This window comes from Carcharodon carcharias, chromosome 9 (genome assembly GCF_017639515.1).
Source record: "Carcharodon carcharias isolate sCarCar2 chromosome 9, sCarCar2.pri, whole genome shotgun sequence".
Classification (NCBI taxonomy): Eukaryota; Metazoa; Chordata; class Chondrichthyes; order Lamniformes; family Lamnidae; genus Carcharodon; species Carcharodon carcharias.
Genome location: NC_054475.1, coordinates 70139736 through 70167725, shown reverse-complemented (window position 1 = coordinate 70167725; position 27990 = coordinate 70139736). Strand labels below are relative to the sequence as shown.

The 27990-nt window shown below is 57.0% G+C and overlaps 1 protein-coding gene across 1 annotated transcript in view; it reads right to left on the bottom strand.

Moving 5' to 3' along the window:
* Positions 1-27990, bottom strand: part of LOC121282430 (voltage-dependent L-type calcium channel subunit alpha-1S-like) — a 746261-nt gene that overhangs the window by 637888 nt on the left and 80383 nt on the right. Inside the window, exon 4 of the mRNA XM_041196142.1 lies at positions 2884-3002. Within this exon, the coding sequence (XP_041052076.1) occupies positions 2884-3002 (119 nt within the window). The remainder of the gene's footprint in view (positions 1-2883; positions 3003-27990) is intronic.

Here is a 27990-nt window from a genome sequence, read left to right as displayed (position 1 = left end):
ACAGGGACTAAAACTGTACATGGTACTCCGAGTACAGCCTCACCAACGACCTGTACAGTTGTAACAAGACTTCCCTACTTTTAAACTCCAAAGTCCTAGCAACACAGGCCAAAATTCCATTTGCTTTCTTAATTACTTACTGCACCTGCATGCTAACTTTGTGTTTCATGCACAAGAACACCCAGATCCCTCTGTGCTGCACTCCTTTGGAGTCTCTCTCACTTAAATAATAGTCTGCCTTTTGATTCTTCCTACCAAAGTGCATGACCTCATACTTTCCTACATTAAACTCCAGCTGCGAAGTTTTTGGCAACTCATTCAACCTATCTTTATCTCCTTGTAGATTCCTTATGTCCTCCTCACAACATATCCTCCCACCTATTTTTGTATAATCTGCCCCCTCCTCCAAGTCATTAATATAGATAGTAAATAATTGAAGCCCTAGGATGGGATGGGATTTCATATTCAGTTTGACTATGAGAATTTTGGGTCTGAAATTAGTGTCTTAAAGTTAAACAAATATATGAAGACAAAGTTGGCTAAAGTGGTCTGGGAAAATATGTAAAAGGTAAGATAGTACATAAGCAGTGGCAGACATTTTAAGGAGATATTTCATAAGTCTTGTCAAAGATTGAGAAAGAAAGAAGCTATGACCTCTTGGAATGGTTTTTGTGTCTTCTATTGTCTGTTTTTATAATTCTTGCTAGTTTTCTCTCACACTCTTGTATCTTTTTATTCAGTTGCCCTTTGCTGGTTTCTAAAATTTTCCCAATCTTCAGACTTACCACTAATTTTTGGAGCAATATACGCCTCTTCTTTCAAATTGATGCCATCTTTAACTTCCTTAGTTAGCCACAGATGTAAAAACAGGCAGTAAAAACTTTTACAGTATATAAAAATGAAAAGAGTAGCTAAAGTAAGTGTTAGCCCCTGAAAGGGTGAGACTGGGGAGTTAATAACAGGAAATAAAGAAATGTCAGAGACTTTGAACAAGTATTTTGTAATTGTCTTCACAGTAGAAGACACAAAAAGCATCCCAAGAATAGTAGAAAATCAAGAGGCAAAAGAGAGGGTGGAGCTTAAAACAATCACTGTCACTAGAGAAAAAGCACTGGGAAAACTAATGGGGATTATAGCTGATAAGTCACCTAGACCTGCTGGCCTGCATCCTAGGGTCCTAAAGGAAATGGCTGCAGAGGTAGTGGATGCATTGGTTGTAACCTTCGAAAATTCCCTAGATTCTGGAAAGGTCCCAGTGGGTTGGAAAGCCACCAATGAAACAGCTCTATTCAAGAAAGAAGATAGACAGAAAGCAGGAAACTATAGGTCAGTTGGCCAAATCTTTATCTTTGGGAAAACACTGGAATCAATTATTAAGGAAGTAGTAGCAGGCTGCCTAGAAAATTGGAATACAATCAGGCAGAGCCAACATCATTTTGTGAAAGGGAAATTATGTTTGACAGATTTATTCAACTTCTTTTGAGGATATAACAAGCAGGGTGGATAAAGGGGAGCCAATAGATGTAGTGTATTTGGATTTCCAAAATAAGGTGTCACATAAAAGGTTACTGCACAAGATAAGAATTCATGGTGTTAGGGATAATATATCAGCAAGGATAGATGACTGGCTACCTAACAGGAAACAGAGAGTCAGGATAAATGGGTCATTTTCAAGTTAGCAAATTGTAACTAGTGGAGTGCCACAGGCATTTAGTATTGGAGCTTCAACTATTTACAATCTATATTACTGACTTGGATGAGTGTACGGTAGCCAAATTTGCTGACCATACAAAGATAAGTAGGAAAGCAAGTTGTGAGGAGAATACAAGGGTCAGACTTTTCCAGCCCCTTCCATTGGTGGGATTGTCCATCCTGCCGAACTCAATGGACTTTTGAATGGCTCGCCACATTTTCCGACACCTCCCCCCGGCTGCGACGGAGCCAGAATATTCCACCACAAGAGTCTGTAAAAGGATATCGCTAGGCTAAATGACTAGGCAAAGATGCGGAAGGTGGAGTATAATGTGGAAAAATATGAGGTTGTCCACTTTGTCGGGAAGGATAAAAAAAAACAGAATATTATTTAAATGGAGCGAGGCAGCAGATTGCTGCCATACGGAGGGATCTGGGTGTCCTTGTACAGGAATCGGAAAATTTTAACACATGGGTACAGTAAGGAATTAGGAAGGCAAATGGAATGTTGGCTTTTATTGTAAGTATAAAAGCCTTGCTACAACTGTACAGGGCATTGGTGAGACTGCACCTGGGGTCCTTACTTAAGGAGACATATACTTAGAGTGGAAGCAGTTCAGAGATGGTACACGAGGCTGATTTCTGGGATGAAGGCATTATCTTATGAGGAAAGGTTAAGCATGTTGGGCCTATACTCATTCAAATTTAGAATAAGAGGTGAGATTATTAAAACATTCTGACAAATGTGTCACATAGATTCTGACCTGGTTTGACAAGATGGATGCTAAGAGGGTGTTTCCCCTTGTGGGGTATCATGAACTCAGGACTAGTCTCAAAAAAAGGGTCTCCCACTTAAGATGGAGATGAGGTGGAATTTCTTCTCTCAGGGGGTCGTTAATCTTTGGAATTTTCTTCCGCAGAGAGCAGTAGTGGCTGGGTCATTGAATATTTTCAAAACTGAGTTAGACAGATTTTTGATCTACCAGAGAGTTGAAGGTTATGGGGGGCAGACAGGAAAGTGCAATTAAGGTTACAGTCAGATCAGCCAAGATCATATTGAATGGTGCAGCAGATTTAAGCAGCCAGATGGCCTACTTCTGCTCCTATTTCTTATGATCTTATGACCCATACCCTGAATAAACAGTCACTAAAATTACTTTTCTAGAAAAAAAGTGACTCTAATGCACTTACTGGGAACACCTGATACCAGACGTAGCGGTCTCAATACCCGGAATGCTCGAAGGGCCTTGACATCGAAGCCTGCGCTCTTCGCTGTTGGACTGAGATGCTCCAGTGCTACAGTGCAGAGCCTGCCAGAGAAGGAGCGAGTGCATCACTGAGGCTAATTAGCTACAAGAGTCAGACCAATGATACACATTCAATCAGCACAGTCTACCTAATATATGGAGGGAACACTGTCCTCTCTGCTCCAATCCTCCCACAGCACTCACTCCCTGATTCGTCCCGCGTAATCACTCCCTGCATCCGCCTCCGGAATCACTCCCTGCTTTCCCATCCCGCAATCACTCCCTGCTCCCCATCCCACAATCACTCCCTGCTCCCCCCATCCCACAATCACTCGCTGCTTTCCCATTCCACAATCACACCCTGCTCCCCCATCGCACAATCACTCCCTGCTCCACCAACCCACAATCACTCCCTGCTTCCCCCATCCCACAATCACTCTCGGCTTCCACCATCTCGCAATCACTCCCTCCTTACCCCATCCCTCAATCACTCCCTGCTTCCCCATCCACAATCACTCCCTGCTTACCCCGTCCCGCAATCACTCCCTGCTACCCAGTGCCACGTAATCACTCCCTGCTTCCCCCATCCCACAATCACTCCCTGATTTCCCATCCCGCAATCACTCGCTGCTCCCACATCCAACAATCACTCCCTGAATCCCCCATCCCACAATCACTCCCTGCTTTCCCATCCCGCAATCACTCCCAGCTCCCTCATCCCACAATCACTCCCTGCTCCCCCATCCCACAATCACTCCCTGCTTGCCCCATCCCACAATCACTCCCTGATTCCCCGTCCCGCGTAATCACTCCCTGCTCCCACGTCCCGGAATCACTCCCTGCTTCCCCCATCCCACAAACACACCCTGCTTTCCAATCCCGCAATCACTCCCTGCTCCCCCATCCCACAATCACTCCCTCCTCCCCCCATCCCACAATCACTCCCTGCATCCCCCATCCCACAATCACTCCCTGCTCCCCCATCCCACAATCACTCCCTGCTTCCCCCATCCCGCAATCACTCCCTGCAGCCCCCATCGCGCAATCACTCCCTGCTTCCCCCATCCCACAATCACTCCATGCTTCCCCATCCCGCAATCATTCCCTGCTCCCCCCATCCCACAATCACGCCCTGCTCCCCAATCCCGCGTAATCACTCCCTGCTTCCCTGTCCCACAATTACACCCGGCTTCCCCCATCCCGCAATCACTCTCTGCTCCCCCATCCCATAATCACTCCCTGTTCCCCCCATCCCACAATCACTCCCTGCTGCCCCCATCCCGCAATCACTCCCTGCTTCCCCATCCCGCAATCACTCCCTGCTCCACCGTCCCACAATAACGCACTGCTCCCCCCATCCCACAATCACTCCATGCTTCCCCCATCCCGCAATCATTCCCTGCTTCCCCCTTCCCGCAATCACTCCCTGCTTTCCCCATCTCGCAATCACTCCCTGCTTCCCCCGTCCCACAATCACTCCCTGCTTCCGCAATCCCGCAATAACTCCCTGCTTCCCCCATCTTGCAATCACTCCCTGCTTCCCCCATCTTGCAATCACTCCCTGCTTCCCCCATCCCACAATCACTCACTGCTTCCCCATCCCGCAATCACTCCCTGCTTCCCCCATCCCGCAATCACTCCCTGCTCCCCCATCACAGAATCACTCCCTGCTCCCCCATCCCTCAATCACTCCCTGCACCCCCCTCCCAAAATCACACCCTGCCTCCCCCTCCCGGAATCACTACCAGCTTCACCGTCCCACAATCATTCCCTGCTCCCCCATCCCACAATAACTCCCCGCTCCTCCGTAACGCAATCACTCCCTGCTCCCCCGTCCCACAATCAGTCTCTGCACCCCCGTCCCACAATCACTCCCTGCTCCCCCATCCCACAATCACTCCCTTCTCCCCCGTCCCATATTCAGTCCCTGCTCCCCCATCCCACAATCACTCCCTGCTCCCCCATCCCGCAATCACTCTCTGTTCCCCCCATACCGCAATCACTCCCTGCTCCCCCATCCAACAATCACTCTCTGCTCCCCCATCCCACAATCACTCCCTGCTTCGCCATCCCACAATCACTCCCTGCTTCCCCATCCCGCAATCACTCCCTGCTCCCACATCCCACAATCACTCCCTGCTTCCCACATCTCGCAATCACTCCCAGCTTCCCCCATCCCACAATCACTCCCTGCTTCCCCATCCCGCATTCACTCCCTGCTTCCCCCGTCCCACAATCACTCCCTGCTCACCGGTCCCACAATCACTCCCTGCTCCCCCATCCCACAATCACTCCCTGCTCCCCCATCCCGCAATCACTCCCTGCTCCCCCATCCCGCAATCACTCTCTGTTCTCCCCATACCGCAATCACTCCCTGATCCCCCATCCCACAATCACGCTCTGCTCACCCATCCCACAATCACTCCCTGATTCCCCATCCCGCAATCACTCCCTGCTTCCCCCGTCCCACAATCACTCCTTGCTCACCGGTCCCACAATCACTCCCTGCTCCCCCATCCCACAATCACTCCCTGCTCCCCCATCCCACAATCACTCCCTGCTCCAACATCCCACAATCACTCCCTGCTCCCCCGTCCCACAATCACTCCCTGCTCCGCCCTCCCACAATAACTCCCTGCTCCACCGAACCCACATTAACTCCCTGCTCCCACATCCCACAATCACTCCCAGCTTCCCCCATCCCGCAATCACTCCCTGCTTCCCCATCCCGCAATCACTCACTGCTTCCACGTCCCACAATCACTCCCTGCTTCCCCCATCCCACAATCATTCCCTGCTTCCCCCATCCCGCAATCACTCCCTGCTACCCCCATCTCGCAATCACTCCCTGCTTCCCCCGTCCTGCAATCACTCACTGCATCCGCCGTCCCACAATCACTCCCTGCTCCCCGGTCCCACAATCACTCCCTGCTCCGCCATCACACAATCACTCCCTGCTCCCCAATCCCGAAATCACTCCCTGCTCCCCATCCCACAATCACTCCCTGCTCCCGCGTCCCACAATCACTCCCTGCTCCCCGAAACCCCACAATCACTCCCTGCTCCCCAATCTCACAATCACTCCCTGTTCCCACCATCCCACAATCACTCCCTGCTTCCCCCATCCCACAATCACTACCTGATTTCCCGTCCCGCAATCTCTCACAGCTTCCCCGTCCGACTATCACTCCCTGCTCCCCCCATCCCACAATCACTCCCTGCTTCCCCCATCCCGCAATCATTCCCTGCTTCCCCCATTCCAAAATCACTCACTGCTTCCCCATCCCGCAATCACACCCTGCTTCCCCCATCCCACAATCACTCCCAGCTCACTGGTCCCACAATCACTCCCTGCTCCCCCATCCCACAATCACTCCCTGCTCCCCCCTTCCGCAATCACTCCCTGCTCCCCCCATCACACAATCACTCACTGCTTCCCACATCTCGCAATCACTCTCTGCTTCCCGCGTCCCGCAATCACTCCCTGCTTCCCCCATCTCGCAATCACTCCCTGCTACCCCATCCCACAATCACTCCCTGCTCCCCCATCCCAAAATCACTCCCTGCTTCCCCCATCCCACAATCACTCCCTGCTTTCCCATCCCGCAATCACTCCCTGTTCCCCGATCCCACAATCACTCAATGCTTCCCCCATTCCACAATCACACCCTGCATTCCCATCCCGCAATCACTCCATGCTCCCACATCCCACAATCACTCCCTGCTCCCCCCATCCCACAATCACTCCCTGCGCCCCCATCCCGAAATCACTCCCTGTTCCCCGATCCGACAATCACTCCCCGCTCGCCATCCCACAATCACTCCCTGCTCCCCCATCCCACAATCACTCAATGCTTCCCCCATCCCGCAATCACTCCCTGATTCCCCCATACCACAATCACTCCCTGCTTCCCCCATCCCTCAATCACTCCTTGCTTCCAAGTCCCGCAATCACTCCCTGCTTCCCCCATCCCGCAATCACTCCCTGCTCGCCCATCCGACAATCACTCCCTGCTCCCCATCCCACAATAACTCCCTGCTTCCCCATCCCGCAATCACTCCCTGTTCCCCCATCCCACAATCACTCCCTGCTTCCCCATCCCGCAATCACTCCCTGCTCACCCATCCCACAATCGTTCCCTGCTTCCCCCATCCCGCAATCACTACCTGCTTCCCCCATCTCGCAATCACTCCTTACTTCCCCCATCCCTCAATCACTCCCTGCTTCCAAATCCCGCAATCACTCCCTGCTTCCCCCATCCCACAATCACTCCATGCTCCCTAGTCCCACAATCACTCCCTGCTCTCCCATCCCACAATCACTCCATGCTTCCCCATCCCGCAATCACTCCCTGCTCCCCTATCCCAGAATCACTCCCTGCTCCCCCATCCCTCAATCACTCCTTGCTTCCCCCATCCCACAATCACTCCCTGCTCCCCCCATCCCGCAATCACTCCCTGTTCCCCGATCCCACAATCACTCCCTGCTCCCCCATCCCACAATCACTCAATGCTTCCCCCATCCCGCAATCACTCCATGCTTCCCCCATCTCGCAATCACTCCCTGCTCCCCATCCCACAATCACTCCCTGCTCCCCCATCCCACAATCGCTCCCTGCTCCCCCGTCCCACAATCACTCCCTGCTTCCCCAATCCCTCAATCACTCCCTGCTTCCAAATCCCGCAATCACTCACTGCTTCCCCCATCCCACAATCACTCCCTGCTCCCCCGTCCCACAAACACTCCCTGCTCAGCCATCCACAATCACTCCCTGCTCCCCCATTAAACAATCACTCGCTGCTCCCTCGTCCCATATTCACTACCTGCTTCCCCATCCCACAATCACTCACTGCTCCCCCATCCCGCAATCACTCCCTGTTCCCCCATCCGACAATCACTCCCTGCTCCCCATCCCACAATCACTCCCTGCTTCCCCAATCCCACAATAACTCCCTGCGTCCCCATCACGCAATCACTCCCGGCTCCCCCAGCCCACAATCACTCCCTGCTTCCCCCATCACGCAATCACTGCCTGCTTCCCCCATCTCGCAATCACTCCCTGCTTCCCCCTTCCCTCAATCACTCCCTGCTTCCAAATCCCGCAATCACTCCCTGCTTCCCCCCTCCCACAATCACTCCCTGCTCACCAGTCACACAATCACTCCCTGCTCCCCCATCCCGCAATCACTCCCTGCTTCACCCATCCCACAATCACTCCCTGCTTCCACCGTCCCACAATCACTCCCTGCTCCCCCATGCCACAATCACACACTGCTTTCCCATCCTGCAATCACTCCCTGCTCCACATCCCACAATCACTCCCTGCTCCCCCATCCCACAATCACTCAATGCTTCCCCCATCCCGCAATCACTCCATGCTTCCCCCATCTCACAATCACTCCCTGCTCCCCATCCCACAATCCCTACCTGCTCCCCCATCCCACAATCGCTCCCTGCTCCCCCGTCCCACAATCACTCCCTGCTTCCCCAATCCCTCAATCACTCCCTGCTTCCAAATCCCGCAATCAATCACTGCTTCCCCCATCCCACAATCACTCCCTGCTCCCCCGTCCCACAAACACTCCCTGCTCAGCCATCCCACAATCACTCCCTGCTCCCCCATTAAACAATCACTCGCTGCTCCCTCGTCCCATATTCACTACCTGCTTCCCCATCCCACAATCACTCCCTGCTCCCCCATCCCGCAATCACTCCCTGTTCCCCCATGCGACAATCACTCCCTGCTCCCCATCCCACAATCACTCCCTGCTTCCACCGTCCCACAATCACTCCCAGCTCCCCCATGCCACAATCACACACTGCTTTCCCATCCTGCAATCACTCCCTGCTCCACATCCCACAATCACTCCCTGCTTCCCCCATCCCGCAATCACTCCCTGCTTCCCCGTCCCGCAATCACTCACTGCTTCCCCGTCCCACAATCACTCCCTGCTCCCGCCATCCCGCAATCACTCCCTGCTTCCCCCATCTCGGAATCACACCCTGCTTCCCCCGTCCCGCAATCACTCCCTGCTCCCCCGATCCCACAATCACTCCCTGCTTCCCCCATCTCGCAATCACACCATGCTTCCCCCGTTCCGCAATCACACCCTGCTTCCCCCATCTCGCAATCACTCCCTGCTCCCCCATCCCACAATCACTCCCAGATCCCCCATCCCAAAATCACTCCCTGCTCCCCCATCCCACAATCACTCACTGCTCACCCGTCCCACAATCACTCCCTGCTTCCCCAATCCCTCAATCACTCCCTGCTTCCAAATCCCGCAATCACTCACTGCTTCCCCCATCCCACAATCACTCCCTGCTCCCCCGTCCCACAAACACTCCCTGCTCAGCCATCCCACAATCACTCCCTGCTCCCCCATTAAACAATCACTCGCTGCTCCCCCGTCCCATATTCACTACCAGCTCCCCCATCCCACAATCACTCCCTGCTCCCCCAACCCGCAATCACTCCCTGTTCCCCCATCCGACAATCACTCCCTGCTCCCCATCCCACAATCACTCCCTGCTCCCCATCCCACAATCACTCCCTGCGTCCCCATCACGCAATCACTCCCTGGTCCCCCAGCCAACGATCACTCCCTGCTTCCCCCATCCCGCAATCACTGCCTGCTTCCCCCATCTCGCAATCACTCCCTGCTTCCCCGATCCCACAATAACTCCCTTCGTCCCCATCACACAATCACTCCCTGCTCCCCCAGCCCACAATCACTCCCTGCTTCCCCCATCCCTCAATCACTCCCTGCTTCCAAATACCGCAATCACTCCCTGCTTCCCCCGTCCCACAATCACTCCCTGGTCACCCGTCCCACAATCACTCCCTGCTCCCCCATCCCACAATCACTCCCTGCTCCCCCATCCAGCAAACACTCCCTGCTCCCCCATCAAAGAATCACTCGCTGCTCCCCCATCCCACAATCACTCCCTGCTTCCCCCATCCCACAATCACTCCCTGCTTACCCCGTCCCACAATCACTCCCTGCTCCCCCATGCCACAATCACTCCCTGCTTCCAAATCCCGCAATCACTCCCCGCTTCCCCTGTCCCACAATCACTCCCTGCTCCCCCGTCCCACAATCACTCCCTGCTCCCCCATCCCACAATCACTCCCTGCTCACCCATCCCACAATCGCTCCCTGCTCCCCCGTCCCACAATCACTCCCTGCTTCCCCAATCCCTCAATCACTCCCTGCTTCCAAATCCCGCAATCACTCACTGCTTCCCCCATCCCACAATCACTCCCTGCTCCCCCGTCCCACAAACACTCCCTGCTCAGCCATCCCACAATCACTCCCTGCTCCCCCATTAAACAATCACTCGCTGCTCCCTCGTCCCATATTCACTACCTGCTTCCCCATCCCACAATCACTCCCTGCTCCCCCATCCCGCAATCACTCGCTGTTCCCCCATCCGACATTCACTCCCTGCTCCCCATCCCACAATCACTCCCTGCTTCCCCAATCCCACAATAACTCCCTGCGTCCCCATCACGCAATCACTCCCTGCTCCCCCAGCCCACAATCACTCCCTGCTTCCCCCATCCCGCAATCACTGCCTGCTTCCCCCATCTCGCAATCACTCCCTGCTTCCCCCATCCCTCAATCACTCCCTGCTTCCAAATCCCGCAATCACTCCCTGCTTCCCCCCTCCCACAATCACTCCCTGCTCCCCCATCCCGCAATCACTCCCTGCTCCCCCATCCCGCAATCATTCCCTGCTCCCCCATCCCAGAATCACTCCCTGCTCCCCCATCCCGCAATCACTCCCTGCTTCCCCCATCCCACAATCACTCCCTGCTTCCCCCGTCCTACAATCACTCCCTGCTCCCCCATGCCACATTCACACACTGCTTTCCCATCCTGCAATCACTCCCTGCTCCACATCCCACAATCACTACCTGCTCCCCCATCCCACAATCACTCCCTGCTTCCCCCATCCCGCAATCACTCCCTGCTTCCCCGTCCCGCAATCACTCACTGCTTCCCCGTCCCACAATCACTCCCTGCTCCCGCCATCCAGCAATCAGTCCCTGCTTCCCCCATCCCGCAATCACTCCCTGCTTCCCCCATCTCGGAATCACACCCTGCTTCCCCCGCCCCGCAATCACTCCCTGCTCCCCCGATCCCACAATCACTCCCTGCTTCCCCCATCTCGCAATCACACCATGCTTCCCCCGTTCCACAATCACTCCCTGCTTCCCCCATCTCGCAATCACTCCGTGCTCCCCCATCCCACAATCACTCCCAGCTCCCCCGTCCCATAATCACTCCCTGCTCCCCCATCCCACAATCACTCAATGCTTCCCCCATCCCGCAATCACTTACTGCTTCCCCCATCTCGCTATCACTCCCTGCTCCCCATCCCACAATCACTCCCTGCTCACCCATCCCACAATCGCTCCCTGCTCCTCCGTCCCACAATCACTCCTTGCTTCCCCAATCCCTCAATCACTCCCTGCTTCCAAATCCCGCAATCACTCACTGCTTCCCCCATCCCACAATCACTCCCTGCTCCCCCGTCCCACAAACACTCCCTGCTCAGCCATCCCACAATCACTCCCTGCTCCCCCATTAAACAATCACTCGCTGCTCCCCCATCCCATATTCACTACCTGCTCCCCATCCCACAATCACTCCCTGCTCCCCCATCCCGCAATCACTCCCTGTTCCCCCATCCGAAAATCACTCCCTGCTCCCCATCCCACAAACACTCCCTGCTTCCCCCGTCCCACAATCACTCCCTGCTTCCCCCGTCCCACAATCACTCCCTGGTCACCCGTCCCACAATCACTCCCTGCTCCCCCATCCCACAATCACTCCCTGCTCCCCCATCCCGCAATCAATCCCTGCTCCCCCATCAAAGAATCACTCGCTGCTCCCCCATCCCTCAATCACTCCCTGCTTCCCCCATCCAACAATCACTCCCTGCTTCCCCCGTCCAACAATCACTCCCTGCTCCCCCATGCCACAATCACTCACTGCTTTCCCATCCTGCAATCACTCCCTGCTCCACATCCCAAAATCACTACCTGCTCCCCCATCCCACAATCACTCCCAGATTCCCCCATCCCACAAGCACTCCCTGCTTCCCCTTTCCGCGTAATCACTCACTGCTCCCCCGTCCCACAATCACTCCCTGCTCCCCCATCCCACAATCACTCCCTGCTTCCCCCATCCCACAATCACTCCCTGCTTCCCCATCCCGCAATCACTCCCTGTTCCTCCATCCCACAATCACTCCCTGCTTCCCCATCCCGCAATCACTCCCTGCTCACCCATCCCACAATCGCTCCCTGCTTCCCCCATCCCGCAATCACTCCCTGCTTCCCCCATCTCGCAATCACTCCCTGCTTCCCCCATCCCTCAATCACTCCCTGCTTCCAAATCCCGCAATCACTCCCTGCTTCCCCCGTCCCACAATCACAACCTGCTCCCCCGTCGCACAATCACTCCCTGCTCCGCCATCCCACAATCACTCCATGCTCCCACATCCCGCAATCACTCCCTGCTCCCCTATCCCAGAATCACTCCCTGCTCCCCCATCCCTCAATCACTCCTTGCTTCCCCCATCCCACAATCACTCCCTGCTCCCCCCATCCCGCAATCACTCCCTGTTCCCCGATCCCACAATCACTCCCTGCTCCCACATCCCACAATCACTCAATGCTTCCCCCATCCCGCAATCACTCCATGCTTCCCCCATCTCGCAATCACTCCCTGCTCCCCATCCCACAATCGCTCCCTGCTCCCCCATCCCACAATCGCTCCCTGCTCCCCCGTCCCACAATCACTCCCTGCTTCCCCAATCCCTCAATCACTCCCTGCTTCCAAATCCCGCAATCACTCACTGCTTCCCCCATCCCACAATCACTCCCTGCTCCCCCGTCCCACAAACACTCCCTGCTCAGCCATCCCACAATCACTCCCTGCTCCCCCATTAAACAATCACTCGCTGCTCCCTCGTCCCATATTCACTACCTGCTTCCCCATCCCACAATCACTCCCTGCTCCCCCATCCCGCAATCACTCCCTGTTCCCCCATCCGACAATCACTCCCTGCTCCCCATCCCACAATCACTCCCTGCATCCCCAATCCCACAATAACTCCCTGCGTCCCCATCACGCAATCATTCCCTGCTCCCCCAGCCCACAATCACTCCCTGCTTCCCCCATCACGCAATCACTGCCTGCTTCCCCCATCTCGCAATCACTCCCTGCTTCCCCCTTCCCTCAATCACTCCCTGCTTCCAAATCCCGCAATCACTCCCTGCTTCCCCCCTCCCACAATCACTCCCTGCTCACCAGTCACACAATCACTCCCTGCTCCCCCATCCCGCAATCACTCCCTGCTTCACCCATCCCACAATCACTCCCTGCTTCCACCGTCCCACAATCACTCCCGGCTCCCCCATGCCACAATCACACACTGCTTTCCCATCCTGCAATCACTCCCAGCTCCAAATCCCACAATCACTCACTGCTCCCCCATCCCACAATCACTCAATGCTTCCCCCATCCCGCAATCACTCCATGCTTCCCCCATCTCACAATCAGTCCCTGCTCCCCATCCCACAATCACTCCCTGCTCACCCATCCCACAATCGCTCCCTGCTCCTCCGTCCCACAATCACTCCTTGCTTCCCCAATCCCTCAATCACTCCCTGCTTCCAAATCCCGCAATCACTCACTGCTACCCCCATCCCACAATCACTCCCTGCTCCCCCGTCCCACAAACACTCCCTGCTCAGCCATCCCACAATCACTCCCTGCTCCCCCATTAAACAATCACTCGCTGCTCCCTCGTCCCATATTCACTACCTGCTTCCCCATCCCACAATCACTCCCTGCTCCCCCATCCCGCAATCACTCCCTGTTCCCCCATGCGACAATCACTCCCTGCTCCCCATCCCACAATCACTCCCTGCTTCCCCAATCCCACAATAACTCCCTGCGTCCCCATCACACAATCACTCCCTGCTCCTCCAGCCCACAATCACTCCCTGCTTCCCCCATCACGCAATCACTGCCTGCTTCCCCCATCTCGCAATCACTCCCTGCTTCCCCCTGCCCTCAATCACTCCCTGCTTCCAAATCCCGCAATCACTCCCTGCTTCCCCCCTCCCACAATCACTCCCTGCTCACCAGTCACACAATCACTCCCTGCTCCCCCATCCCGAAATCACTCCCTGCTTCACCCATCCCACAATCACTCCCTGCTTCCACCGTCCCACAATCACTATCTGCTCCCCCATGCCACAATCATACACTGCTTTCCCATCCTGCAATCACTCCCTGCTCCACATCCCACAATCACTCCCTGCTTCCCCCATCCCGCAATCACTCCCTGCTTCCCCGTCCCGCAATCACTCACTGCTTCCCCGTCCCACAATCACTCCCTGCTCCCGCCATCCCACAATCACTCCCTGCTTCCCCCATCTAGCAACCAGTCCCTGCTTCCCCCATCCCGCAATCACTCCCTGCTTCCCCCATCTCGGAATCACACCCTGCTTCCCCCGTCCCGCAATCACTCCCTGCTCCCCCGATCCCACAATCACTCCCTGCTTCCCCCATCTCGCAATCACACCATGCTTCCCCCGTTCCGCAATCACTCCCTGCTTCCCCCATCTCGCAATCACTCCCTGCTCCCCCATCCCACAATCACTCCCAGATCCCCCATCCCAAAATCACTCCCTGCTCCCCCATCCCACAATCACTCAATGCTTCCCCCATCCCGCAATCACTTACTGCTTCCCCATCTCGCAATCACTCCCTGCTCCCCATCCCACAATCACTCCCTGCTCCCCCATCCCACAATCGCTCCCTGCTCACCCGTCCCACAATCACTCCCTGCTTCCCCAATCCCACAATCACTCCCTGCTCCCCCATTAAACAATCACTCGCTGCTCCCCCGTCCCATATTCACTACCTGCTCCCCCATCCCACAATCACTCCCTGCTCCCCCATCCCGCAATCACTCCCTGTTCCCCCATCCGACAATCACTCCCTGCTCCCCATCCCACAATCACTCCCTGCTTCCCCGATCCCACAATAACTCCCTGCGTCCCCATCACGCAATCACTCCCTGCTCCCCCGGCCCACGATCACTCCCTGCTTCCCCCATCCCGCAATCACTGCCTGCTTCCCCCATCTCGCAATCACTCCCTGCTTCCCCGATCCCACAATAACTCCCTTCGTCCCCATCACACAATCACTCCCTGCTCCCCCAGCCCACAATCACTACCTGCTTCCCCCATCCCTCAATCACTCCCTGCTTCCAAATACCGCAATCACTCCCTGCTTCCCCCGTCCCACAATCACTCCCTGGTCACCCGTCCCACAATCACTCCCTGCTCCCCCATCCCACAATCACTCCCTGCTCCCCCATCCAGTAAACACTCCCTGCTCCCCCATCAAAGAATCACTCGCTGCTCCCCCATCCCACAATCACTCCCTGCTTCCCCCATCCCACAATCACTCCCTGCTTACCCCGTCCCACAATCACTCGCTGCTCCCCCATGCCACAATCACTCCCTGCTTCCAAATCCCGCAATCATTCCCCGCTTCCCCTGTCCCACAATCACTCCCTGCTCCCCCGTCCCACAATCACTCCCTGCTCCCCCATCCCACAATCACTCCCTGCTCACCCATCCCACAATCGCTCCCTGCTCCCCCGTCCCACAATCACTCCCTGCTTCCCCAATCCCTCAATCACTCCCTGCTTCCAAATCCCGCAATCACTCACTGCTTCCCCCATCCCACAATCACTCCCTGCTCCCCCGTCCCACAAACACTCCCTGCTCAGCCATCCCACAATCACTCCCTGCTCCCCCATTAAACAATCACTCGCTGCTCCCTCGTCCCATATTCACTACCTGCTTCCCCATCCCACAATCACTCCCTGCTCCCCCATCCCGCAATCACTCCCTGTTCCCCCATCCGACATTCACTCCCTGCTCCCCATCCCACAATCACTCCCTGCTTCCCCAATCCCACAATAACTCCCTGCGTCCCCATCACGCAATCACTCCCTGCTCCCCCAGCCCACAATCACTCCCTGCTTCCCCCATCCCGCAATCACTGCCTGCTTCCCCCATCTCGCAATCACTCCCTGCTTCCCCCATCCCTCAATCACTCCCTGCTTCCAAATCCCGCAATCACTCCCTGCTTCCCCCCTCCCACAATCACTCCCTGCTCACCAGTCACACAATCACTCCCTGCTCCCCCATCCCGCAATCACTCCCTGCTCCCCCATCCCGCAATCATTCCCTGCTCCCCCCTCCCACAATCACTCCCTGCTCACCAGTCACACAATCACTCCCTGCTCCCCCATCCCACAATCACTCCCTGCTTCCCCCGTCCTACAATCACTCCCTGCTCCCCCATGCCACATTCACACACTGCTTTCCCATCCTGCAATCACTCCCTGCTCCACATCCCACAATCACTACCTGCTCCCCCATCCCACAATCACTCCCTGCTTCCCCCATCCCGCAATCACTCCCTGCTTCCCCGTCCCGCAATCACTCACTGCTTCCCCGTCCCACAATCACTCCCTGCTCCCGCCATCCAGCAATCAGTCCCTGCTTCCCCCATCCCGCAATCACTCCCTGCTTCCCCCATCTCGGAATCACACCCTGCTTCCCCCGCCCCGCAATCACTCCCTGCTCCCTCCACCCCACAATCACTCCCTGCTTCCCCCATCTCGCAATCACTACCTGCTTCCCCCGTCCCACAATCACTCCCTGCTTCCCCCATCTCGCAATCACTCCCTGCTCCCCCATCCCACAATCACTCCCAGCTCCCCCGTCCCATAATCACTCCCTGCTCCCCCATCCCACAATCACTCAATGCTTCCCCCATCCCGCAATCACTTACTGCTTCCCCCATCTCGCAATCACTCCCTGCTCCCCATCCCACAATCACTCCCTGCTCACCCATCCCACAATCGCTCCCTGCTCCCCCGTCCCACAATCACTCCCTGCTTCCCCAATCCCTCAATCACTCCCTGCTTCCAAATCCCGCAATCACTCACTGCTTCCCCCATCCCACAATCACTCCCTGCTCCCCCGTCCCACAAACACTCCCTGCTCAGCCATCCCACAATCACTCCCTGCTCCCCCATTAAACAATCACTCGCTGCTCCCCCGTCCCATATTCACTACCTGCTCCCCATCCCACAATCACTCCCTGCTCCCCCATCCCGCAATCACTCCCTGTTCCCCCATCCGAAAATCACTCCCTGCTCCCCATCCCACAAACACTCCCTGCTTCCCCAATCCCACAATAACTCCCTGCGTCCCCATCACGCAATCAATCCCTGCTCCCCCATCCGAAAATCACTCCCTGCTCCCCATCCCACAAACACTCCCTGCTTCCCCAATCCCACAATAACTCCCTGCGTCCCCATCACGCAATCAATCCCTGCTCCCCCAGCCCACAATCACTCCCTGCTTCCCCCATCCCGCAATCACTGCCTGCTTCCCCCATCTCGCAATCACTCCCTGCTTCCCCCATCCCTCAATCACTCTATGCTTCCAAATCCCGCAATCACTCCCTGCTTCCCCCGTCCCACAATCACTCCCTGGTCACCCGTCCCACAATCACTCCCTGCTCCCCCATCCCACAATCACTCCCTGCTCCCCCATCCCGCAATCAATCCCTGCTCCCCCATCAAAGAATCACTCGCTGCTCCCACATCCCTCAATCACTCCCTGCTTCCCCCATCCAACAATCACTCCCTGCTTCCCCCGTCCAACAATCACTCCCTGCTCCCCCATGCCACAATCACTCACTGCTTTCCCATCCTGCAATCACTCCCTGCTCCACATCCCAAAATCAATACCTGCTCCCCCATCCCACAATCACTCCCTGACTCCCCCATCCCACAATCACTCCCTGCTTCCCCGTTCCGCGTAATCACTCACTGCTCCCCCGTCCCACAATCACTCCCTGCTCCCCCATCCCACAATCACTCCCTGCTTCCCCCATCCCGCAATTACTCCCTGCTTCCCCCATCTCGCAATCACTCATTGCTTCCCCCATCCCTCAATCATTCCCTGCTTCCAAATCCCGCAATCACTCCCTGCTTCCCCCCTCCCACAATCACTCCCTGCTCACCAGTCACACAATCACTCCCTGCTCCCCCATCCCGCAATCACTCACTGCTCCCCCATCCCGCAATCATTCCCTGCTCCCCCATCCCAGAATCACTCCCTGCTCCCCCATCCCGCAATCACTCCCTGCTTCCCCCATCCCACAATCACTCCCTGCATCCCCCGTCCTACAATCACTCCCTGCTCCCCCATGCCACATTCACACACTGCTTTCCCATCCTGCAATCACTCCCTGCTCCACATCCCACAATCACTACCTGCTCCCCCATCCCACAATCACTCCCTGCTTCCCCCATCCCGCAATCACTCCCTGCTTCCCCGTCCCGCAATCACTCACTGCTTCCCCGTCCCACAATCACTCCCTGCTCCCGCCATCCAGCAATCAGTCCCTGCTTCCCCCATCCCGCAATCACTCCCTGCTTCCCCCATCTCGGAATCACACCCTGCTTCCCCCGCCCCGCAATCACACCCTGCTCCCCCGATCCCACAATCACTCCCTGCTTCCCCCATCTCGCAATCACACCATGCTTCCCCCGTTCCACAATCACTCCCTGCTTCCCCCATCTCGCAATCACTCCGTGCTCCCCCATCCCACAATCACTCCCAGCTCCCCCGTCCCATAATCACTCCCTGCTCCCCCATCCCACAATCACTCAATGCTTCCCCCATCCCGCAATCACTTACTGCTTCCCCATCTCGCAATCACTCCCTGCTCCCCATCCCACAATCACTCCCTGCTCCCCCATCCCACAATCGCTCCCTGCTCACCCGTCCCACAATCACTCCCTGCTTCCCCAATCCCTCAATCACTCCCTGCTTCCAAATCCCGCAATCACTCACTGCTTCCCCCATCCCACAATCACTCCGTGCTCCCCCGTCCCACAAACACTCCCTGCTCAGCCATCCCACAATCACTCCCTGCTCCCCCATTAAACAATCACTCGCTGCTCCCCCGTCCCATATTCACTACCTGCTCCCCATCCCACAATCACTCCCTGCTCCCCCATCCCGCAATCACTCCCTGTTCCCCCATCCGAAAATCACTCCCTGCTCCCCATCCCACAAACACTCCCTGCTTCCCCAATCCCACAATAACTCCCTGCGTCCCCATCACGCAATCAATCCCTGCTCCCCCAGCCCACAATCACTCCCTGCTTCCCCCATCCCGCAATCACTGCCTGCTTCCCCCATCTCGCAATCACTCCCTGCTTCCCCCATCCCTCAATCACTCTATGCTTCCAAATCCCGCAATCACTCCCTGCTTCCCCCGTCCCACAATCACTCCCTGGTCACCCGTCCCACAATCACTCCCTGCTCCCCCATCCCACAATCACTCCCTGCTCCCCCATCCCGCAATCAATCCCTGCTCCCCCATCAAAGAATCACTCGCTGCTCCCCCATCCCTCAATCACTCCCTGCTTCCCCCATCCAACAATCACTCCCTGCTTCCCCCGTCCAACAATCACTCCCTGCTCCCCCATGCCACAATCACTCACTGCTTTCCCATCCTGCAATCACTCCCTGCTCCACATCCCAAAATCAATACCTGCTCCCCCATCCCACAATCACTCCCTGACTCCCCCATCCCACAATCACTCCCTGCTTCCCCGTTCTGAGTAATCACTCACTGCTCCCCCGTCCCACAATCACTCCCTGCTCCCCCATCCCACAATCACTCCCTGCTTCCCCCATCCAGCAATCAGTCCCTGCTACCCCCTCCCGGAATCACTCCCGGCTTCCCCCATCCCACAATCACTCCCTTCTTTCCCATCCCGCAATTACTCCCTGCTCCTCCATCGCACAATCATCCCTGCGCCCCCCATCCCACAATCACTCCCTGCTTTCCAATCCCGCAATCACTCCCTGCTCCCCCGATCCCACAATCACTCCCTGCTTCCCCCATCTCGCAATCACACCATGCTTCCCCCGTTCCGCAATCACTCCCTGCATCCCCCATCTCGCAATCACTCCCTGCTCCCCCATCCCACAATCACTCCCTGCTTCCAAATCCCGCAATCACTCACTGCTTCCCCCATCCCACAATCACTCCCTGCTCCCCCGTCCCACAAACACTCCCTGCTCAGCCATCCCACAATCACTCCCTGCTCCCCCATTAAACAATCACTCGCTGCTCCCCCGTCACATATTCACTACCTGCTCCCCATCCCACAATCACTCCCTGCTCCAGCATCACGCAATCACTCCCTGTTCCCCCATCCGAAAATCACTCCCTGCTCCCCATCCCACAAACACTCCCTGCTTCCCCAATCCCACAATAACTCCCTGCGTCCCCATCACGCAATCAATCCCTGCTCCCCCAGCCCACAATCACTCCCTGCTTCCCCCATCCCGCAATCACTGCCTGCTTCCCCCATCTCGCAATCACTCCCTGCTTCCCCCATCCCTCAATCACTCTATGCTTCCAAATCCCGCAATCACTCCCTTCTTCCCCCGTCCCACAATCACTCCCTGGTCACCCGTCCCACAATCACTCCCTGCTCCCCCATCCCACAATCACTCGCTGCTCCCCCATCCCGCAATCAATCCCTGCTCCCCCATCAAAGAATCACTCGCTGCTCCCCCATCGCTCAATCACTCCCTGCTTCCCCCATCCAACAATCACTCCCTGCTTCCCCCGTCCAACAATCACTCCCTGCTCCCCCATGCCACAATCACTCACTGCTTTCCCATCCTGCAATCACTCACTGCTCCACATCCCAAAATCAATACCTGCTTCCCCCATCCCACAATCACTCCCTGCTTCCCCGTTCCGCGTAATCACTCACTGCTCCCCCCTCCCACAATCACTCCCTGCTCCCCCATCCCACAATCACTCCCTGATTCCCCCATCCCACAAGCACTCCCTGCTTCCCCGTTCCGCGTAATCACTCACTGCTCCCCCGTCCCACAATCACTCCCTGCTCCCCCATCCCACAATAACTCCCTGATTCCCCCATCCCACAATCACTCCCTGCTTCCCCATCCCGCAATCACTCCCTGTTCCTCCATCCCACAATCACTCCCTGCTTCCCCATCCCGCAATCACTCCCGGCTCACCCATCCCACAATCGCTCCCTGCTTCCCCCATCCCGCAATCACTCCCTGCTTCCCCCATCTCGCAATCACTCCCTGCTTCCCCCATCCCTCAATCACTCCCTGCTTCCAAATCCCGCAATCACTCCCTGTTCCCCCATGCGACAATCACTCCCTGCTCCCCATCCCACAATCACTCCCTGCTTCCCCAATCCCACAATAACTCCCTGCGTCCCCATCACACAATCACTCCCTGCTCCCCCAGCCCACAATCACTCCCTGCTTCCCCCATCACGCAATCACTGCCTGCTTCCCCCATCTCGCAATCACTCCCTGCTTCCCCCTTCCCTCAATCACTCCCTGCTTCCAAATCCCGCAATCACTCCCTGCTTCCCCCCTCCCACAATCACTCCCTGCTCACCAGTCACACAATCACTCCCTGCTCCCCCATCCCGCAATCACTCCCTGCTTCACCCGTCCCACAATCACTCCCTGCTTCCACCGTCCCACAATCACTCCCTGCTCCCCCATGCCACAATCACACACTGCTTTCCCATCCTGCAATCACTCCCTGCTCCACATCCCACAATCACTCTCTGCTTCCCCCATCCCGCAATCACTCCCTGCTTCCCCGTTCCGCGTAATCACTCACTGCTCCCCCGTCCCACAATCACTCCCTGCTCCCCCATCCCACAATCACTCCCTGATTCCCCCATCCCACAATCACTCCCTGCTTCCCCATCCCGCAATCACTCCCTTTTCCTCCATCCCACAATCACTCCCTGCTTCCCCATCCCGCAATCACTCCCTGCTCACCCATCCCACAATCGCTCCCTGCTTCCCCCATCCCGCAATCACTCCCTGCTTCCCCCATCTCGCAATCACTCCCTGCTTCCCCCATCCCACAATCACTCCCTGCTTCCAAATCCCGCAATCACTCCCTGTTCCCCCATGCGACAATCACTCCCTGCTCCCCATCCCACAATCACTCCCTGCTTCCCCAATCCCACAATAACTCCCTGCGTGCCCATCACACAATCACTCCCTGCTCCCCCAGCCCACAATCACTCCCTGCTTCCCCCATCACGCAATCACTGCCTGCTTCCCCCATCTCGCAATCACTCCCTGCTTCCCCCTTCCCTCAATCACTCCCTGCTTCCAAATCCCGCAATCACTCCCTGCTTCCCCCCTCCCACAATCACTCCCTGCACACCAGTCACACAATCACTCCCTGCTCCCCCATCCCGCAATCACTCCCTGCTTCACCCGTCCCACAATCACTCCCTGCTTCCACCGTCCCACAATCACTCCCTGCTCCCCCATGCCACAATCACACACTGCTTTCCCATCCTGCAATCACTCCCTGCTCCACATCCCACAATCACTCCCTGCTTCCCCCATCCCGCAATCACTCCCTGCTTCCCCGTCCCGCAATCACTCACTGCTTCCCCGTCCCACAATCACTCCCTGCTCCCGCCATCCCACAATCACTCCCTGCTTCCCCCATCTAGCAACCAGTCCCTGCTTCCCCCATCCCGCAATCACTCCCTGCTTCCCCCATCTCGGAATCACACCCTGCTTCCTCCGTCCCGCAATCACTCCCTGCTCCCCCGATCCCACAATCACTCCCTGCTTCCCCCATCTCGCAATCACACCATGCTTCCCCCGTTCCGCAATCACTCCCTGCTTCCCCCATCTCGCAATCACTCCCTGCTCCCCCATCCCACAATCACTCCCAGATCCCCCATCCCAAAATCACTCCCTGCTCCCCCATCCCACAATCACTCAATGCTTCCCCCATCCCGCAATCACTTACTGCTTCCCCATCTTCGCAATCACTCCCTGCTCCCCATCCCACAATCACTCCCTGCTCCCCCATCCCACAATCGCTCCCTGCTCACCCGTCCCACAATCACTCCCTGCTTCCCCAATCCCTCAATCACTCCCTGCTTCCAAATCCCGCAATCACTCACTGCTTCCCCCATCCCACAATCACTCCCTGCTCCCCCGTCCCACAAACACTCCCTGCTCAGCCATCCCACAATCACTCCCTGCTCCCCCATTAAACAATCACTCGCTGCTCCCCCGTCCCATATTCACTACCTGCTCCCCCATCCCACAATCACTCCCTGCTCCCCCATCCCGCAATCACTCACTGTTCCCCCATCCGACAATCACTCCCTGCTCCCCATCCCACAATCACTCCCTGCTTCCCCGATCCCACAATAACTCCCTGCATCCCCATCACGCAATCACTCCCTGCTCCCCCAGCCCACGATCACTCCCTGCTTCCCCCATCCCGCAATCACTGCCTGCTTCCCCCATCTCGCAATCACTCCCTGCTTCCCCGATCCCACAATAACTCCCTTCGTCCCCATCACACAATCACTCCCTGCTCCCCCAGCCCACAATCACTCCCTGCTTCCCCCATCCCTCAATCACTCCCTGCTTCCAAATACCGCAATCACTCCCTGCTTCCCCCGTCCCACAATCACTCCCTGGTCACCCGTCCCACAATCACTCCCTGCTCCCCCATCCCACAATCACTCCCTGCTCCCCCATCCAGCAAACACTCCCTGCTCCCCCATCAAAGAATCACTCGCTGCTCCCCCATCCCACAATCACTCCCTGCTTCCCCCATCCCACAATCACTCCCTGCTTACCCCGTCCCACAATCACTCCCTGCTCCCCCATGCCACAATCACTCCCTGCTTCCAAATCCCGCAATCACTCCCCGCTTCCCCTGTCCCACAATCACTCCCTGCTCCCGCCATCCCACAATCACTCCCTGCTTCCCCCATCTAGCAACCAGTCCCTGCATCCCCCATCCCGCAATCACTCCCTGCTTCCCCCATCTCAGAATCACACCCTGCTTCCCCCGTCCCGCAATCACTCCCTGCTCCCCCGATCCCACAATCACTCCCTGCTTCCCCCATCTCGCAATCACACCATGCTTCCCCCGTTCCGCAATCACTCCCTGCTTCCCCCATCTCGCAATCACTCCCTGCTCCCCCATCCCACAATCACTCCCAGATCCCCCATCCCAAAATCACTCCCTGCTCCCCCATCCCACAATCACTCCCTGCTCCCCCCATCACTCAATCACTCCCTGCTTCCCCATCCCGCAATCACTCCCTGTTCCTCCATCCCACAATTACTCCCTGCTTCCCCATCCCGCAATCACTCCCGGCTCACCCATCCCACAATCGCTCCCTGCTTCCCCCATCCCGCAATCACTCCCTGCTTCCCCCATCTCGCAATCACTCCCTGCTTCCCCCATCCCTCAATCACTCCCTGCTTCCAAATCCCGCAATCACTCCCTGTTCCCCCATGCGACAATCACTCCCTGCTCCCCATCCCACAATCACTCCCTGCTTCCCCAATCCCACAATAACTCCCTGCGTCCCCATCACACAATCACTCCCTGCTCCCCCAGCCCACAATCACTCCCTGCTTCCCCCATCACGCAATCACTGCCTGCTTCCCCCATCTCGCAATCACTCCCTGCTACCCCTTCCCTCAATCACTCCCTGCTTCCAAATCCCGCAATCACTCCCTGCTTCCCCCCTCCCACAATCACTCCCTGCTCACCAGTCACACAATCACTCCCTGCTCCCCCATCCCGCAATCACTCCCTGCTTCACCCGTCCCACAATCACTCCCTGCTTCCACCGTCCCACAATCACTCCCTGCTCCCCCATGCCACAATCACACACTGCTTTCCGATCCTGCAATCACTCCCTGCTCCACATCCCACAATCACTCCCTGCTTCCCCCATCCCGCAATCACTCCCTGCTTCCCCGTTCCGCGTAATCACTCACTGCTCCCCCGTCCCACAATCACTCCCTGCTCCCCCATCCCACAATCACTCCCTGATTCCCCCATCCCACAATCACTCCCTGCTTCCCCATCCCGCAATCACTCCCTGTTCCTCCATCCCACAATCACTCCCTGCTTCCCCATTCCGCAATCACTCCCTGCTCACCCATCCCACAATCGCTCCCTGCTTCCCCCATCCAGCAATCACTCCCTGCTTCCCCCATCTCGCAATCACTCCCTGCTTCCCCCATCCCACAATCACTCCCTGCTTCCAAATCCCGCAATCACTCCCTGTTCCCCCATGCGACAATCACTCCCTGCTCCCCATCCCACAATCACTCCCTGCTTCCCCAATCCCACAATAACTCCCTGCGTCCCCATCACACAATCACTCCCTGCTCCCCCAGCCCACAATCACTCCCTGCTTCCCCCATCACGCAATCACTGCCTGCTTCCCCCATCTCGCAATCACTCCCTGCTTCCCCCTTCCCTCAATCACTCCCTGCTTCCAAATCCCGCAATCACTCCCTGCTTCCCCCCTCCCACAATCACTCCCTGCTCACCAGTCACACAATCACTCCCTGCTCCCCCATCCCGCAATCACTCCCTGCTTCACCCGTCCCACAATCACTCCCTGCTTCCACCGTCCCACAATCACTCCCTGCTCCCCCATGCCACAATCACACACTGCTTTCCCATCCTGCAATCACTCCCTGCTCCACATCCCACAATCACTCCCTGCTTCCCCCATCCCGCAATCACTCCCTGCTTCCCCGTCCCGCAATCACTCACTGCTTCCCCGTCCCACAATCACTCCCTGCTCCCGCCATCCCACAATCACTCCCTGCTTCCCCCATCTAGCAACCAGTCCCTGCAACCCCCATCCCGCAATCACTCCCTGCTTCCCCCATCTCGGAATCACACCCTGCTTCCCCCGTCCCGCAATCACTCCCTGCTTCCCCCATCCCGCAATCACTGCCTGCTTCCCCCAGCCCACAATCACTCCCTGCTTCCCCCATCCCGCAATCACTGCCTGCTTCCCCCATCTCGCAATCACTCCCTGCTACCCCGATCCCACAATAACTCCCTTCGTCCCCATCACACAATCACTCCCTGCTCCCCCAGCCCACAATCACTCCCTGCTTCCCCCATCCCTCAATCACTCCCTGCTTCCAAATACCGCAATCACTCCCTGCTTCCCCCGTCCCACAGTCACTCCCTGGTCACCCGTCCCACAATCACTCCCTGCTCCCCCATCCCACAATCACTCCCTGCTCCCCCATCCAGCAAACACTCCCTGCTCCCCCATCAAAGAATCACTCGCTGCTCCCCCATCCCACAATCACTCCCTGCTTCCCCCATCCCACAATCATTCCCTGCTTACCCCGTCCCACAATCACTCCCTGCTCCCCCATGCCACAATCACTCCCTGCTTCCAAATCCCGCAATCACTCCCCGCTTCCCCTGTCCCACAATCACTCCCTGCTCCTGCCATCCCACAATCACTCCCTGCTTCCCCATCTAGCAACCAGTCCCTGCATCCCCCATCCCGCAATCACTCCCTGCTTCCCCCATCTCGGAATCACACCCTGCTTCCCCCGTCCCGCAATCACTCCCTGCTCCCCCGATCCCACAATCACTCCCTGCTTCCCCCATCTCGCAATCACACCATGCTTCCCCCGTTCCGCAATCACTCCCTGCTTCCCCCATCTCGCAATCACTCCCTGCTCCCCCATCCCACAATCACTCCCAGATCCCCCATCCCAAAATCACTCCCTGCTCCCCCATCCCACAATCACTCAATGCTTCCCCCATCCCGCAATCACTTACTGCTTCCCCATCTCGCAATCACTCCCTGCTCCCCATCCCACAATCACTCCCCTGCTCCCCCATCCCACAATCGCTCCCTGCTCACCCGTCCCACAATCACTCCCTGCTTCCCCAATCCCTCAATCACTCCTGCTTCCAAATCCCCGCAATCACTCACTGCTTCCCCCATCCCACAATCACTCCCTGCTCCCCCGTCCCACAAACACTCCCTGCTCAGCCATCCCACAATCACTCCCTGCTCCCCCATTAAACAATCACTCGCTGCTTCCCCATCGTCCATATTCACTACCTGCTCCCCATCCCACAATCACTCCCTGCTCCCCGATCCCACAATCACTCCTGCTTCCCCCATCCACGATTCACTCCCTGCTCCCCCAGCCCACGATCACTCCCTGCTTCCCCAATCCCAGCAATCACTCCCTGCTTCCCCCATCTCGCAATCACTCCCTGCTTCCACCATCTCGCAATCACTCCCTGCTTCCCCCATCCCGCAATCACTCCCTGCTTCCCCATCCCACAATCACTCCCTGCTTCCCCCATCCCTCAATCACTCCCTGCTTCCAAATCCCGCAATCACTCCCTGCTTCCCCCGTCCCACAATCACTCCCTGGTCACCCGTCCCACAATCACTCCCTGCTCCCCCATCCCACAATCACTCCCTGCTCCCCCATCCAGCAATCACTCCCTGCTCCCCCATGCCACAATCACACACTGCTTTCCCATCCTGCAATCACTCCCTGCTCCACATCCCACAATCACTCCCTGCTTCCCCCATCCCGCAATCACTCCCTGCTTCCCCGTCCCGCAATCACTCACTGCTTCCCCGTCCCACAATCACTCCCTGCTCCCGCCATCCCACAATCACTCCCTGCTTCCCCCATCTAGCAACCAGTCCCTGCATCCCCCATCCCGCAATCACTCCCTGCTTCCCCCATCTCGGAATCACACCCTGCTTCCCCCGTCCCGCAATCACTCCCTGCTTCCCCCATCCCGCAATCACTGCCTGCTTCCCCCAGCCCACAATCACTCCCTGCTTCCCCCATCCCGCAATCACTGCCTGCTTCCCCCATCTCGCAATCACTCCCTGCTTCCCCGATCCCACAATAACTCCCTTCGTCCCCATCACACAATCACACCCTGCTCCCCCAGCCCACAATCACTCCCTGCTTCCCCCATCCCTCAATCACTCCCTGCTTCCAAATACCGCAATCACTCCCTGCTTCCCCCCGTC